This window comes from Urocampus carinirostris, chromosome 9 (assembly GCF_059441175.1).
Source record: "Urocampus carinirostris isolate Australia breed hairy pipefish chromosome 9, RoL_Ucar_1.0, whole genome shotgun sequence".
In the NCBI taxonomy this organism is placed as follows: Eukaryota; Metazoa; Chordata; class Actinopteri; order Syngnathiformes; family Syngnathidae; genus Urocampus; species Urocampus carinirostris.
In genome coordinates, this window is record NC_142357.1 from 15,032,995 (window position 1) to 15,050,694 (window position 17,700).

The 17,700-nt window shown below is 38.4% G+C and overlaps 1 protein-coding gene across 1 annotated transcript in view; it reads left to right on the top strand.

The window, feature by feature from the left end:
- Positions 1 to 17,700, top strand: part of slc16a2 (solute carrier family 16 member 2) — a 55,669-nt gene that overhangs the window by 14,994 nt on the left and 22,975 nt on the right. Inside the window, exons 2-5 of the mRNA XM_088344614.1 lie at positions 596 to 740; positions 4,021 to 4,498; positions 10,397 to 10,540; positions 16,912 to 17,140. Of these exons, the coding sequence (XP_088200740.1) occupies positions 596 to 740; positions 4,021 to 4,498; positions 10,397 to 10,540; positions 16,912 to 17,140 (996 nt within the window). The remainder of the gene's footprint in view (positions 1 to 595; positions 741 to 4,020; positions 4,499 to 10,396; positions 10,541 to 16,911; positions 17,141 to 17,700) is intronic.

Consider the following 17,700-nt stretch of genomic DNA (forward strand, 5'->3'; position numbering starts at 1 on the left):
GTGCAAATATTTTGTTGTTTCATTTTGTTAATTAGTGGTTGATGTTGGTTTTTGTGCTGTACCTACATAAAAAGCCACAAATAGAAACCAAACTCCCATTTCACATGATATAGTTAATTCTTAAAATAGACACATATTATTATCCAAGTTGTTTCTTTTTCTTAATTTCTAAAATTTGTATACTAATTGTAGTCACATAAGCGGTTGAGGACGTTTTTCTAATTATTTATTTTGCTGTAGGAATTGTTAAATAATATAAAAAGACCTGAATCGTGGGGAGTGTAGACCTTAAAGAGCAGAACCAATTTCAACTGTGATGACCCTGCATTAATAAGAGATTAGTATTAGTGTAAACCTGACGATTAACTTTCATACAAATATTGTGTCCATTAAACAACTCCATTAAAATCAGTTGTTGGAAATGGAATGTTCACACAACTGTGTAACATATTAATTATAACTGTGTTAACTTTCTATGTAATTCATTTCCATAATTGTTCAGTTTGTTTATTTCTTTTCATCAGGCTATGTCTGCTACGGATGGTCTTGAGCTCCTATTGTCCTTTTTCACATCCTGTCTCTTTTATGTTTGTAGCCTGGGTCGGGGCTCTCGCCATGGGGATGATTTTCTTCTGTTCGCCGGTGGTCAGCATGTTCACCGACCATTTCGGCTGTCGGAAAACTGCCGTCAGTGGGGCGCTCCTGGCCTTCGTTGGATTGCTCAGTACATCTTTTGCAAAGTAAGATGTAATTCTCCACATTTATTTATTTGACACCAGTGCACAAAGGACAGTGGTACCTCTTCTCATTGGCTTAATTCGTTCCGAAATCGTGCTCTTAGCTCGAATTGCTCATATTACGAGCAAATCTCCCTGATATGGAAAAATGAAAACCTAATGGGTTTGCTCTCATCCTCTCAAAAGCATACAAGAGAACCTTAAATAGCTAAAAAACATATCTTCCTGATCACTAAAACCACATAAAAAATACAGTATTAAACCATTTCTTTTGTTTTCACCGTGACATTTCCGGTGGGCTGGACTTAGCCTTTAAGCGAAAAATACTTGTGCTAGTCAGAAGACCGATGAAATGAAAGCTGTCGTTGCTGCAAGCTGTAGTTTGTTTGTGTGCCAAAAACGTTAGTCATCGTAAATTGAAGTTTTACAGGATCCAGCGGACACTCATTGTCCAAGAAACAGGATAGAGTTGTGGTAAATGCATTTAAGTAAAAAGACTGGACCGAGGCACTCATTCAAGATACTTGGGTTTGCAGCGCAAACTTCATATCAGGTAAGCAAAATTAAATATTTATGTTGTTGCTATTGAGTCTGTATTACTTATTATATTGGCAAAATATCTTATTTTCTTAGCATAACTTAATGTTAGCATGTAGCATAAATACTAAACTAAGCCTTGTAAACACTTTGCGGGTCACAAATGAAAATAGGCATGCTTTGCCAACAATCCTTCGGAACACAATCCAAGTAATTTATTAGATACATTTAACTATTCATGTTTTTATTTATTTAGGAGAAGCATTTCTTGATTATACTACACACTAACTGTTAGCTGAAACTAATTAAATAACAAGATACTTTTTCGATATAATGAGTAATATGGACTCGATAGCAACAATCATAAACGTTTGATTTCTCTTACCTGATACGAAGAGTGTGCTGCAAACCCAGTTATTCTTATGAGTGCCTCGGTCCAATCTTTCTGCTTTAATGCATTTACCACAACTCTTCTTTTTCTTTGATTAGGAGTGTCTGCTAGGATCCTGTAAAAATCAATTTATGATCAGTAACGTTTTTTTCTCTGATTCTGGCACACAGACACAAAAAAGGATATTTTAACACCGAACTAGCAGAAACAAATGCTTGGTTTCTTCAGTGTGTTGACCAGCACGGTAAATTATTTAGCCTCGGGCTTAGACTGTAACCTCACGACATGAAAGGGTCTATCAGATAATTAAGAAGATATTACTAAAATAAAAGTTGATTATATGCGCCACAATAAATGTGTGCGCGTGGTGCAAAGAAAGGGGTTGCAAGGAGAAGTTACACAAATCACATACCTGTCAACTTATAAGTTTTCCCAGTATGTTATACGTTTTTTTTCTCATTTTACATTGTGTATGCTGTGTAACAATTTTTATATGAGACATTTCTTTTCTAAAGAAATAAAAAGACCAATTTTGTCTTGGCCTTTTTGGCTCCAATCCGATCATCTCTGTCAAAGGGAGCAGACGACAATGTCATGTCAATTTAAATCACATTTATTTGTATAGCCTTTAATCAAAAATGTTTCAAAAGACTGAACAGGTTACAATTACACTTTATACCGCCATTTGTCACTGATTTTTGATGAGTAAACTACCACAAAATCGTACTTTCTGGACTACAAAAAACATACAAGTACAAGACAAAACTGTAACAGTAACAAACACACACACACACACACACATTTATTTATATATATATATATATATATATATATATATATATATATAATACAAAATCAATGGAGCATCGTAAATAAAATACTACTTATAAAAACTAGTTATTTTTTAAGCCATCTTTGTCCCCATTGTGCCTTTCTGTCTCTGCTACAAAAATATGATTACAGAAATACTCCAAAAATACTACATATTTACTACAAAACAAGATATCAAATTAAGTGCTTAAAAAACAGGGACTCAATATATAATTCGGCTTTCGTTTTGAAAAGAAAGAAATACTACAGATATACCACAAAATACTACTAAAGTAATACTATAGGACAGGAATACTACTATAGAAATACTATAACAAAATACTACTACAAAAATACGACAAAACATTACAGAAATACCACTACAGTTGCACAGAAGTTGAATCACTTTATGTCTGAGAATATTTGTTTTGAATTCATGCAGTCAGGATTAAGGGCATATCGCTCTACTGAGACAGCCCTGGTGTAAGTAACCAAGGATTCTCTTCTGGCAATGGACTCCGCCGTTTCATCACTGGTGGTGCTGCTGGATGGTTTTTGTAGCCCTTTGACACTTCTTGTGATTAAGGGCTATACTTGACTACAGTAATACTACAAAAACATTAAATACTAAATACTAAAAAATGACTTCTACTGAATGCCCTGCGACTGGCTGGCAACCATTTCAGGGTGTCCCCTGCCCACTGCCAGAAGATAGCTGGGATAGGCTCCAGCACCCCCGCGACCCTGCTGAGGATAAGCGGTGCAGATAATGGATGGATGGACTTCTTCTGAAGTACTACAAACATACTACTATAATAAGACTATAGAACAGAAATATTCCAAACAGTAATACTCAAAAAAATACTACAAAAATACAGTACTACAAATACATTACTATAGAAGTACTACCAAAATCCTACCAGAGAAATACTACAAAAATACTACAAAATACAGCTACAGAAATACTACAGAACAAAATATCAAATTTAGTGCTTAAAACAGGGACCTAATATATTGTTTTAGCGTTTTAAAACCAATTTGATAAGACTACTTTTATTAAAAGCAATTATAAAGAGAAATATAGCATGTAGATGCATTTGTATTTACAGTATTCATAAATGAGAAATATTGGATGGGCTCTTGGCCAAATTGTTTTAACCCTCATTGCGGCCTGTGATTCAAGATGTAATTAATGTTTCAATGGTAAGTATCTTAACCTTCCCTGCAAAATATCATTACAAAAGAAAAAAGAAAGAAAGATTAAATCATGAGGAGAAATGTTAGGTCTCAAATTGAATTTAACTGAATTGTCTTTATTGTCATTGAAATCAACATTGTGAAACATTGCTGGCAACAAGATTAGACTTGGCATTCCAGGATAAACATGGTATAAAAGCTTTAAAGGGGGTAAAAAATAAAAAGACTTTCAGGTTAAATAGGAAGAAAATGGTGAGAAATAGAAAAATAGCTGGAGACCTGTTGGTAAAATCATGATATAATTCCCGCTATTCAAAGAATTTGTCTTTGTCTGTTTCTCTATTGTAGCTCCCTGAGTCTTCGCTATTTTACTTATGGCATACTATTTGGCTGTGGATCCTCCTTTGCTTTTCAACCCTCCTTGGTTATCCTGGGCCACTACTTTCGCCAACGTCTGGGCTTGGTCAACGGCGTCGTGACGGCCGGCGCCAGCCTCTTCTCTATGGGCCTCCCTGTTCTGCTTAACAAAATAGTGGAGCCCCTGGGACTCAGCAGAACCTTCCAGATCCTCAGCCTTTTCATGCTTGCGCAAGCATTTTTGGCTCTAACATTCAAGCCCTTGCTACCTGCTGGACCTCGCATGGGCCCAGCCGAACCCCAAACCCAGGCAGGGGCCACGCCTCAGAGCGGCAACTGGTGGCACAAAGCTTTGGCGGGGGTCCGAAAGTACTTCAACCTCCGAGTGTTTCGAATCCTAACTTACCGTGTGTGGGCATTTGGAGTTGCTACAGCTGTGTTGGGCTACTTTGTGCCTTATGTCCATCTGGTAAGAACATTATGCTCTTGTTCCACTGCATGATCTATTTGAACAGTAATCCTTACAAAGAGGAAAAATATCTACCGTATTTTCCGGACTATGAGGCGCATGAATTCATGACGACAGTTAGAGCGAGTGTTGGACTAAATAAAGTCAGAATCATTAAAAATATATATTTCTTACTAGAATATTTGTTTTCACAACTAAAATAAACCAATTTGTTCATTTTGAATTGATCTACTCTGTATGTGTCACAATCAGAATTGAATCAGGACCCAAATGCGTAGCGTTAACCACAAGTTTATTGATAGAAAAAGGAAGGGCAGCTCGCTGGACGCAGGAAGCAATCCCCTCATGCAGACGTGGTCGGAATCAAAAACAGGTCGTAGCCGGAGTCAAAAGGGGAGATCAGGAACGGACAGGATGAAAAACGGGTGCAAAAAAACAGGACAGGCGGAAATCAGGGTCAAAATGCTTGCCTAGTAATAATAGAGTTTGCTGACGGACTGACAACCGGAGAGTAAGAGGACTGGGCTTAAAAAGGGACAGGGAACCAATTAAGTAGCCCGCAGTGGCTGGCGCCAAATGAGCGGGCACAGGTGATATTAGTCAGTAATCATGACAGTACGCTTTCGAATTTCTGTTGAATTTTGTATTTTTAGGTAATAAGCCATGTAGTCTGAAAAAATGCAGTAATCAGAATTATATTTTAAATTGTAAAATAGGATAACATTTTATTAAATAAAACAGTACTTAAAATGAACAAAATGAAGTGTATTTTAGAAGGTAGATTTCAAGTAAAACAAAACACAATTTTTAAGTAAGAGTTTTTTTTTTTTTAATCTTATACTTTTATCTTGTTAGCGTCTTCCAAGGTTTCTTATTTTCCCCATGCTGAGGTTTTTGAGTTTTTCCTTGCCTGCATATTGGTTTAAGATCAGGATATTGTGTAATTATAACCTGTGCAGTCCTTTGAGACATTTTGTGATTAACGGCAATACAAATAAATGTGACTGCTTGACTTGTTTTTTTTTTTTCATAAAGTCATAATAAATTTTAGATTTTCAAGCACTTTTTTATAGAATAGAATAAGACTAATTCTAAGTTGCTATTCTTTTGTCAATTGAATGTTTTTGAATATTTTTAAAAATCTTTTCAATAATAAATTAATACTTAACAAGGGGTTTATTTTACTAGAAAAGGTTAAAATGTAGTCAAATGAGAAGATCTCATAAACTTTAAAAAGAAGAAAAAAAATTAAGTAAATTAAAAAAAAGAATGATCAAAAATATCTGCTAATGGGACAAGATATGGAGAGTTTTGTGGGAGTTAAGCTAAAGAAAAATATTTAAACTGGGGTGCACTTCTTTGGGGAATAAGCCTTTTACCATTCTGTGATGATATACAGGGTTCGTATGGGTACTTGAAATCCTTTTAAAATTCTTGAACCTAAATATTGTGTTTTCAAGTATTAAAATGTGCACGAATTTGTGGTGAAGTGCTTGTAAATGCCCGAAATTGTTGCCATGTTTCTTACAAGTCTGCTTAAAAATGACACTGACGCCGCTGCCTGGTGGCTTTGCCGTGCCATTTCATTTCTTCTGTCCTTGTGATTAACGGCAGCTGGCATGAGTTTTTATGGCGTTGTCCTATGAAGCATCATCGCCCCCTACAGGTAGCGCCCAAGAGGACAGGTTCATGCTACTCCTTAAGAGTTCTATGACAAGATGTCGCTGTGTTGTGTAACTCATCTAAATTTTGAACAATTTTGTATACTAAGCATTTTCAATAACAACTTCAAGCAATTAAGAATCCCTGAAAACCACACAAGATCTTAATTAAAAATGATTGATTGATTATTGCTCCAGCGAAGGTCCCTGTGCGTTGAGCCGACCAGATGAACCAGGTTTTTCCAATGCTGGCGGTCTTGTGCCAGCTGTTCTGCATCCTCTACAGCAACTCCGTGTTGTTGGAGGTCGCCCGCAACAACGTCGAGCCATCGAGTGCGGGGTTTCCCTCGTGGTCGTCTCCAGCCTGCTGCCTTTGGGTCAAACTGGAGAATGGCTCGTGTCGGATGGTCTGGTGGTAGACGAATGACATGGCCAAACCAGCGGGTGCGGCGTTGTGCGACCAAGGAAGATGCTCGGGGCTGGCACGTGCGGGCTCTGAGCTCTTTATTGAAGACTCGCTGGGGCCACCTGATGTTCTCGATGGTTTTGAGAGCCCTGCTATCAAAACCGTCGATTCTTGTGGCCAGGGTGTCGTTCAGGGGCCATGTTTTTGAGCCATAAAGCAGGATAGAGAGTACGGCGAGGTTGTAAATGCGGAGCGTCGTCTTGCGTGCGATGGTCAATGACAATTAAAAATATTGATTATTTAGTAAAACAACAAATAAACTATGAAAATTGACCCAGTTCGTCCGCAAATGACACATCACTAATGCCATTGAGACAGACAAAAGCGTACCTACGTGGAGGGGATATAAGCATACCTGTCAACCTCCGTGGCTCCATGCCCGTACAAACTGTCGTATTTTCCCATACAAAATACAAAATAATCGTACACCATATTTTTTTTTTTTTTTCAGAATGATGCATGATGGAAAATTCCCAGGCGGCAGACGCATGCACACAGTAGCATCAAACCGCTCGCTTCGTTTGCAACAATAAACACGATACGGAGATAGAGGCTACAACGGCGAACTTGTTTGACTTGATTGATTTGCCGTTTCGTGATAGTCGGTGTTTACCGGATGACAAATTTGCGTTTTTCTGTACAAATTTCCTTGGACGTTGTACTCGTCTTAAAATGCATAAAAAACTTACTTTGTATGGCAAAACCGTACAGGTTGTCAGGTATGTATAAGTTACGTAATAACTGGTTCAATGTCACCTAATGTAGGGAGTAAGAATACAGCTTCTTCTTCACAAATCTGCTTGAGTAGAAGTAAAAAGTGTAATGAATAGAAAATACTCATAAAAGTACAAAATGTCCAGAAACCTACTCAAGTAAATGTAACGGAGTAAATGTAACTTTTTACGACCTTTCTCTATGTAGGATGTATGGTGAAAGAGAGCATTTATATCAGACTTCTACTTTATGGAAGATCGGAATGTTCTTTTTGCCCCGGAACCGAAATGTGTGCTGGGCGTTTTAGTGGTGAGGATCAGTTGAGGATTATACCGCTCATGATTGCTGTAATAACTCATTTGCTGTGGAAAGTATAAGCAAATCATAATTAAACATCCTATGACAGAGCACTTGATTAACTCACGAACACTTTTATTAATTATTATATCGATGTATTTCAGTCTTTGTTATCAAGGAAGCAGGGAAAAACAATTGACACCCCTTTATCCAGATGTGGGATGTTCCGTGTCCGGCCTCCCTCTGTTAGACCTGTTGTTTCAGGCCGAATACCAGATGTAAACACAGCCCCGGCTTTTGTAATAATTCAACTGCTTCAGGAAACATTTCCTGTATGACCCCTCTGTGTCCCAAAACATGCTATCCTATAACCATTTATGCATAACAAACTCTTCAAAGTACAGTGTATAGTTCAGCATGTTCAGGAGAAAGGGTGGATTTGTTTTGAATCTGATTTCAGGGTTTTGGGGAGTGGCTGTCTTCAGTTCCCGCTCTGCTATTTCAAAGGCATTGCGAAGTTTTGAAATTTATGTTAAAGATTTTTTTTTTCTGTCATGCAAGCTCGGCCAACGCCCAGATGGATATATAGTTTCCAGCCATAGATCTGCCCGAGCGCTGCACAGAAACATCTCATTTTAACTTCAAAATCAAGACAATTCAAAACAATACAATATAAGTTCACCGTTTATTATTTAAAATTGGTTTATTAACTTTCACTGATCAGACATTGGCACAATGGAAATACACAACAACTGAAAGGGTTTTTTCCACATTGTTATTTCAGTCATGAATGATCTTTGGACGTTTGCATATCTAGAAAAACTTCTGTACACAGTTTCAAATGATTCGTCTTATTTTTCTTATGCTTTGTATACACTACGGAGCCACTGGTGGGCTGTAAATGGGCCCTGGTGGATACTTGGATGACCATGGTGTAAACCTGGGGTCAGCAGCAAGCAGCTCTGGAGCCGCATGCCCCTCTTTGGCACTTCCTAGTGGATCCCTGGTACTTTTGAAAAACGTTTGATAATGGAAAATTATATGGTTTCTGTAGGAGGACAAAAATGACACGAATATTCTTAATGTTTCCAATGAATATGGATGTATACAGTATATATATATATATATATATATATATATATATATATATATATATATATATATATATATATATATATATATATATATATAGGGCAGCACGGCGGCGCAGTGGTTAGCGCTTGTGCGGCACAGTTCATGTCATGGGAACCTGTCGTGGGTTCAAATCCAGCTCCAGACTTCCTGTGCGGAGTTTGTATGTTCTCCCCGTGCTTGCGTGGGTTTCCTCCGGGCACTCCGGTTTCCTCCCACGTTCCAAAAACATGCATTTCAGGTGAATTGGTCGGTCCAAATTGTCCATAGGTGTGAATGAGCGAATGAGTTGTCTGTCCGTGTGTGCCCTGCGATTGGCTGGCAACCAGTTCAGGGTGTCCCCTGCCCACTGCCCGGAGATGGCTGGGATGGGCTCCAGCCCCCCGCGACCCTAATGAGGATAAGCGGTACGGCTAATGAGATGAGATGAGATATATATATATATACAGTATATACATACAGTATGTAATGCCTTCCTTATAAGGCTTACTGTATACTGTATGATGGACTTGACAGCTCTGGGAAAAAAGCCGTCTCTCAGTCTGTTACTGGTGATGCGGATCTTCCTGTACCCCTTCCTCTTGAAGCGACATGCAACTGAGCACAATTTTTGAGAGAAATTTCCATTAACTTTATAAGATGCCATTGACTCTTGTTCTTCCTTGTCGTTTTTGCAAAAAATATCAAACCGGTAACAGCACTATTACAATATATAGTACATATAAAGCATTTTGAACGTGTGGAAAAAAATTATTAAGGTTTTATTTTTACTTTTCTCTTTTAAGTCAGCCATGGGAATCATTTTTTTAATATTAAAAAAAGGTCAGAAACCAGAATAGGATCAGGACCCAATCGCGTGACGTTCTCACACAAGCCTTTTATTTTACGTGAAATGGGGAGTCATGCACGTCCGGAAGCCGGACAGGAAGCCAGAGACCGACGAGACTGATTCCAATTGCCCGAGTTGATATCGGGCAGATGGGGTCGATAGCGGACAGGAAGGGACAGAAAGGATTGACAACAAATCACGGTATCGATAATTAACAGGAGAAACTACACGGGAACGAAACTGGAGAAAATAATAAACAGGACCAAAAAAGACAGAAACAAAACTGGAACCCGAAATTAAACGGGACAAAAACAAATGGGAACAATACCGGACTGAAGATATCAACAGGAAAGCAGGACCAAGTCAGAACGCACGTTTTGTGGGGCAGAAGTTCGTTTGACGGGCTGACAAAACAGCAAGAGGGCGCTGAGCTTAATATAGAAATAAATCCAATCTCTCAACGAGCCGCAGCTGGTGTCCTACGGGCGAGGCCAATTGGGCACCATGGCAACCGTGACACACACGGGCGGGGCCAATTGGGCACCATGGCAACCGTGACACACACGAGTGAGGCCAATTGGGTGCCATGGCAACCATGACAATAAAGTTGTAAAAAAACTTCCAAAATATCAGTTATAGGTTGTTATTGATTATACTGGCCAACAAAAATGTAGAAAATTAAATAATGGTTGTTGATTGTCATCTGTGTCACCTAGAGACAATCCGCCCATCTGCCATGGAAATAAATAATATTGTCACAATTTTCTATAACACCACTCATATTTGTTTTTGTGCGACAGATGAACTTTGTGGAGGAGCAGTTCAAGGGCACCAAGAAAGAATGGGTACTCCTTGTGTGCATCGGAGCATCATCGGGAGTAGGGCGTCTCACCTTTGGCAAAGTTGGGGACCTTATTCCTGGTTTGAAGAAGATCTACATGCAGGTTAGGAAACTAATGACGGTGGCATAGGATATATTAGTTTTTATTGTCATTGATTACAATTAGTTTCCATCGTTACAACTAGATTAGATGTGGCATCCTGGATAAACATTTTTATAAAAGTTAAAGGAACTTTTGTAGTAAATAGCGCCCCTTAGTGGTAAAAAAACCCGTATTAGGTTCATTAAAAAAAAACAGTTCTGATTTAAATAATGAGCATAAGTGCATGAACTATCATATAAATACTCGTAGGTCAATTTACTTACATGACATACGGCTCACTTAACCCCATTTCCTACGACACGGTTCCAACCCTGCCTCGCCTCGCCCCCGGTACCAAGTACTTTACTTAGTCTCCTTTTCCATTACAGTCGTACCGCATGGTACCTTGCCTTGACGTCATCGCCATGGGCAAGACACTGAATCCCCAATACCCCCATTGAGTAGGTAGTTGCCTTGCATGGCTGACGCTGCTTTCGGTGTGTGTGAATGGGCAAGTGTGGGTATTCATTGACTTGAAAAGCGCTACATAAATCCAGACCAGCAACCGTAATTTCGTTGTAGCAATCCAATGATAACAAATGTGATTCTGATTCTAAAATAGATGGATAGATAGATAAATAGATAGATACTTTATTCATCCCCGCAGGGAAATTCACATTTCCAGCAGCATCCCTGAGCCGAGAACAATACAATAATAAAGCAAAAAGAATACAATATACAAATACCCACTGTAGCGTGTTATAAAGAGTATCTAGATACACAGAATAAATTTTGCAATAAAATTCGGTAATATGCAATGTAGGGGGTGTGGTTTGATGTGGGCCTTTACTCTGCCAGGTGGAGTTAAAGAGCCTCATGGCATGAGAAAGAAAAGATCTCTTCAGTCTGTCCGTAGTGCAAGACAGTGACAGCAGTCTGTCGCTGAAGCTGCTCTTCTGTCTGGATATAATGCTGTGTAGTGGATGTGATGAATTGTCCATGATTGACGGCAGCTTTTCCAGTGCCCGTTTCTCAGCTACTGTTGTCAGGCTGTCCAGCTCTGTGCCCACAACAGAGCTCGCTTTCCTCGCCAGTTTATTGAGACGAGAGGCATCCTTCTTCATGACGCTGCCTCAACACGCTGCCGCATAGAAGAGGGCGCTTGCCACAACTGTCTCGTAGAATATTTTCAGGAGCTTTTTGCAGATGTTGAAGGAGGCCAGCCTTCTGAGGAAGTAAAGTCGGCTTTGACCTTTCCTACATAGAGCTTCTGTGTTGGCAGTCCAGTCCAAATTGTACACATTCTCCTTTGATGGTTACAGGAACCGGGTGAGTTCTAGTTCTCCTGAAGTCCACCACCATCTCCCTGGTCTTTGTGGTGTTCAGGTGCAGGTGGTTTGCGTCGCTCCATTGGACAAAATGCACCTACAGTACCTACCTAATGATCCTGATGTAGTCTCGGGATGTCACTCGAAGCCAGTGATAAATTATTACCATATTAGTATGCATTTTTGTTACTTGAAAGACACGTTTTTGTCATGGTTTTGTATGCCAGGGGCTTTAGCAGTTCAATTATCAGAACCTTTAAAAAACTGTTTGACAACAACAAAGAAAAAAACTTATATGTAAAAAGATTTTTTCATGTTATCTTTGCACGAAATTAGAGTAGCAAAGGTGAATGTCTCTTCTTGATTGCATGGTGTTGAAGCCTGGGATGATGACATTTAAAAAAAAAACATTTTAAAAAACTAGTTTTTATGTTAGACTGATCCCACCTTGCCTATTTTAGCACTAATCCAGATAGTCTCGGTCACTGGTAGCAGAAGACGATTGTAAATTGCTAAATTGCAGTGTTTTGTACTGAAGAAAAATTCCCAAATTTCCATCCATCCATTATCTGCACCGCTTATCCTCAATAGGGTCGCGGGGGTGCTGGAGCCCATCCCAGCTATTTTGGGGAAGTGGGCAGGGGACACCTTCAACTGGTTGCCGGCCAATCACAGGGCACACAAAGGCATACAACCAGTGCCTCGTTCACACTTAGGGACAATTTGGACCGGCCAATTAACCTGACATGCATATAGTTTATGCTTTGCATTTAGGACTACTTGTGTAACTGTACATAAAATTATTGCATGAGTTCTCTTTTCTCTCCGAGCTGTATGTACTCATGAAAAGAGCAGTATATGGCTCGCAAGCCATAGGTTCCCGACCCCTCCTTTAAAAGAGAAATAAGATTAGAAAAATTTGAGGATTGTTTTTTTATGGCCTCTATGAATAATTGTACTGTATCAGGTGTGGTGATTTTTTTTTTTTTTTTTTTTTTTTTTTTTTTGCAGAATGACCTAATACGTGTTGTTCTGCATCCTCTAATATATTAATTTGCCATTTAATAATCCATAAAACTGCAAAACTTAATTAAAAATCAATCCATCTATTTCCTGTGCTGCTTATCCTCAGCAGGACACACTGAGACAGACAATTCACTCGCTCATTCACAGCTAAGGACAATTTTGATGGGCCAAATAACCTGGCACGCATGTTTTTAGAATGTGGGAGGAATCCGTAGTCCCCGGAGGAAACCCATGGAAGCGGGGGGAGAAAATGCAAACTCCGCACGGGGGAGTCTGCGGTAGCTGAAATTGGACCCTAGACATCTGCACTATGGGGCTGCGCGCTAACCACCAACAATACCACTCACTTATTAATAATAATAATGACAATGAAAATAATACATCCCATTTCAAAGGGCCTTTTTCGGACACCCGGGTCACTGTAAACAGAAGATAAAACAGTGGTATCAATAAAAACAAAAATAAAAACAAACAATAAATACAAAAATTACAGAAATTACAGAAAAAAGCGGGGACCATGTGAGGTAGTGTATTGTGAAGCTCAAAACACTCAAGACACTCAAAATAAAGAGCGAAGTCTTTAATGAATTTGAGAACAGGAGAGCGCTGTACAAAAACCCTCAAGATGCAGAATTCAGTTCTAAAGGCCCTCCATTAGGGCTTTCCTTTTAATAAATCACTAAGTTACAAAAAGATCGGCCCTAAAGAGTGTTGTAATGAAAGAACAACAACAATATTGGCCATTAGTGACAGTGCGTAATAGTAAAAATCAAGAACAACACCGAGCAATTCTAGTCAAAATGTCAAACAACACTGGCATCCTATGCGATCCCTTTTGCAAGTGTCCATCTTTAAAAACAGAAGCAAGCAGAATAAACTTATCACAAAATGCGCCCAACTAACCTTCCCACATTAACCCCACCCCTCATCCCCAAAGACTACAACAAAAAAAACAGGGAACAAACTTTGCATTTAATAGGTAACTTTAAATTAACTATTAACTAGTATTTGTATTTAACCAAGCTCTTGGAATAACAGTAATAGTAGTACACAGAATCAAAGTTCATTCAGTGTAAATTAAAATAGTTTGGCTGCAGATAAATCCTAATTTGCGCACTCACAGGAGTTTTATAATGAAAAACTGCTGGATATTGGTAGCGCTGATTCAGTACTAAGAGAAAGCAGAGTTGAAAAGAACAGAGTACTTTTGAGGTGAACTGCAACTTGTCATACGCACTTGTAGTCCAAATCACAGCACTTTGTCCCTGTCCTCAAAATGTGCCTTTCTTTTTAACAAGAGATGTTCTCATTTTCTAAAGGAGGTGTTCTTGTGTGCTCACCTTAAAAAAGAGGCCAAGACATGAAAAAAAAAATAAAGAAGTCAATCTTTTCACAAGGCTAGTCTGAAGCTTTGAAGAAACGCTACACTTAAAAAAGTATATAAAAGGGTAAATGCTTGAAATTGTTCCATTGCTTTTTCAACAATTCCGCTTAGAAAGGACACCAACAATGCTCTCTGGAAGCTTCGCTTTGTATTACATTTCATCTTGCCTCGTGATTAACGGGAGCCGGGATAGGTTTGAATGGTATTTTTCTATACGGCCAAGACAAGTGCATTCTACACCTAAACCGGACACTACAAATGTGGACATTTATTATGGGCCACACAAAAATCAAGGTAGTGTTTCCCAGTGGTAAATTGTAATTGGAAGAACTTCTGTTACTGAGAATGTAAGATACAACACCCATATTGGGAGAGATTTCTCTCAAACACAAATATATCTGGGATTTTCCCAAGATTTACAAATAACATCTCTTAATAAATGCACACCCAAGATCACTGATATATTTGTAGGTCTGCAAAATGCTTGATTATTAACAGATTTTTTTCTTAAAATTGGTGTTACTAGAACAGCTTTTTTCCATCTTTGCAACATTGCTAAAATTCGCCCTATGCTGTCTCAGTCAGATGCGGGGATTACAATTCATGCGTTTGTTACAAAATGCTGCAGAGAGGCTTTTAACTAAGACAAGAAAGTTTGATCACATTACCCCAATTTAGCTAACCTGCATTGGCTCCCTGTTGGCTTAAGATGTGATTTTAAGGTTCTGTTGGTAGAATACAAAATCATGCATGGACTTGCTCCCTAATATCTTTCAGATTTAATTTCCCCATATGTATTATTTGCCCTCATGTAGGTTTTAGATCAGGTGATGGTGTCATAATAGTCTGTGATTTGCAATAATCTGTGGTCTGTGCTACCATCTGAGACTCTGTGTGATTAAGGGCTACACAAATAAACATGACTTGACTTGACTCTAGAAAGTGAAAAATTGGCTTGAAAAGTCCTTTAAAAGTACTTAAATTGTACCATGAAAAAGGTTTCCAAACACTTAAAAACTAACAGTAGAATAACAGACTGATAATCAAGCACTAGTCACCACTCACAAGCATATAATTGTTATCTTAAATCAATAAAATGAATAAAATAAACACTTTATTTACGAGCTTGCTATGCAATAATGTCAGTTTTTTTTAGGTGTTTTGTTGATGGTTAAGTGACATTTACTGCTTACAATGAAAGGAGCAGCACAATTATGGTAACTTGATTAGTCATACAGACGCTGCCCTACTTACGAATGAGATTCCGGACGATCGTTCATAAGTTGAATTTGTTCGTAAGTTGCTTCAGTGCTATATTTTGTACGGAATGTATGCTTGAGGTTTATATAAGTATGTTTAAGGCTTGTATAAGTAACCTGTATTGTTTTGAAACTGAAAAATAAACGTTTAATAAAATAATATGCTCTATAAAGATAATTAAAACTAAGTGTAACTTACTTTTGGAAGATAAACTTCAAAAGCTCCTCCTCTGTGTTAGAGAGTGGCAAAAAAAGCAAACCAACCATTTTCTCAACCGCATCAAGCTTTCTTATTCCACTTTTGTTTCAAAAGAAACAGCTCGCCTCTTCTTTACACTTTACACCAACCATGTTGAATGGCTGCACGAGATATTAAACGATGAAAATGTCAAAGTTCTTAGCGCGCTGGAGGTAGTATAAACATAGTATAGACACTATAGAATGTTTACACACCAACTAGGAAGTAGAAGCCGGATTTCTTCTTCGGGCTGGATGCTGGCTGACCTCTCACAGCGCCACCACATATCTCTGGAGCTGCAAAAAAGCCTTTTAAAAACCTTTTTTTAAATTAAAAGAAAAGTTAAATATTCAGTATTTAATACTTATTCTTAAAGAAAATATTTCACCAAAAAAAGCATATATTTTCCCCACTATCATCTTTTTCGATTTTCAAACATGTCTAAAACTTCTCTAGGGCAGGATGATCTGGATGATCTAGCCGACCTTAAATTTCTGAGCAAGTCTCATTTCTAGCAAAAGTTATAATTTTGTTTTAGTAAATACAAACCAAATTCTCCTTCTCACTGCTAAGGGGCAGTAAAGGTGTTAAAGTAGGTCCAGCTTTGTCATTCAGTACTAAATATCTTGTTTTGTATTTTTGTGTTTTTATTTATAGCTTAATTGTGTTTATGCTTGTGGTGAGTTGGTACGGATGTAAATCTGCATTTACTCAAGTGTAAATACAAACAAATTTTTAACACATTTAATGCCAAACATGAAAATATTTTTTCCACTGTTTGTGAATAAATCTGTGCCTTGATTTTAATTTGTAGGGTAGGCTACAAATGTAAGCAAAATGAAAGCAAAGCTCAATATTTGGTGTTGACATTTGATTTACTGATGCGTCCATAAAGTCTGGATCTGGCCCCCGAACCAAACTGAATTTGAGGTGCCTGCTCTTGGAACCACAACCAGCTCTATTGCTGCAGGTTGCTGACCCCGGCAATACACCAACACAGTGATAGCTAGTGGTCAAATACTACGCAGTGTCCCTTTAAACAATCATAATAATGCACATGCTGTTTAGTGGATCTGAATTGTGCTCTAATCGATCATTACACACAATGTGCTTTTATAATCAAATACAAATTTTCACGTTCCCTTTGTCGTTTATAGGTGGCCTCCTTTATTGCTCTGGGGCTCATGTCCATCCTGATCCCCCAGTGCACAGTCTTTGAGGCACTTGTAGCGGTGTGCGTGTTCTTGGGACTTTGTGACGGCTGCTTCCTCACCATGATGGCTCCAATCGCATTCGAGCTGGTCGGGCCCATGCAGGCCTCGCAGGCCATAGGTTACTTGCTGGGACTCATGTCTCTTCCAATGACTGCAGGCCCACCCATTGCAGGTAAATCATTGCTCAACCTGTTTCGTTGGCTCTAATCTGAATAAAACTTCCGAGTGTAAACATAAGAACTAACAATTATTTTAATAGTCAACTAGTAACAGACTATTAAAATTATAAGTCAAATGATTAAATAACTAATATTTTTTCTAAAATTTTAAAACCAATTCTTTGCAGTAGACATAAATCCAAGAATAAATCTCCATTTTTAGCAACGGCAAATAAATAATAAATTAAAATCAAGTAAATTGTTTTTGACTTATTGTGAGTGAATTAAGTCCCAAAGTACTGCACATTGATTTTTTTGAGGTGGTCGTTCACTTTTTTCCTTCTTCCTTTTTTATGCAGTAGTTCCTTCCCAGACATTATGGGACAGATTGGTGAGACATTATATTAAGTTTATGGTTTAGTAGACTGGGTGGGAACAAAGGGACGGGCACCACCATGCTGTACTTGCCCAAGACACACCACAGGAAAGGGTGCCCCTACAATCTTAGTGGATAAGGAAGAGATATACAGTATTACACACAAGCACTATGCACAAATGCTCTAATTAGCATCTA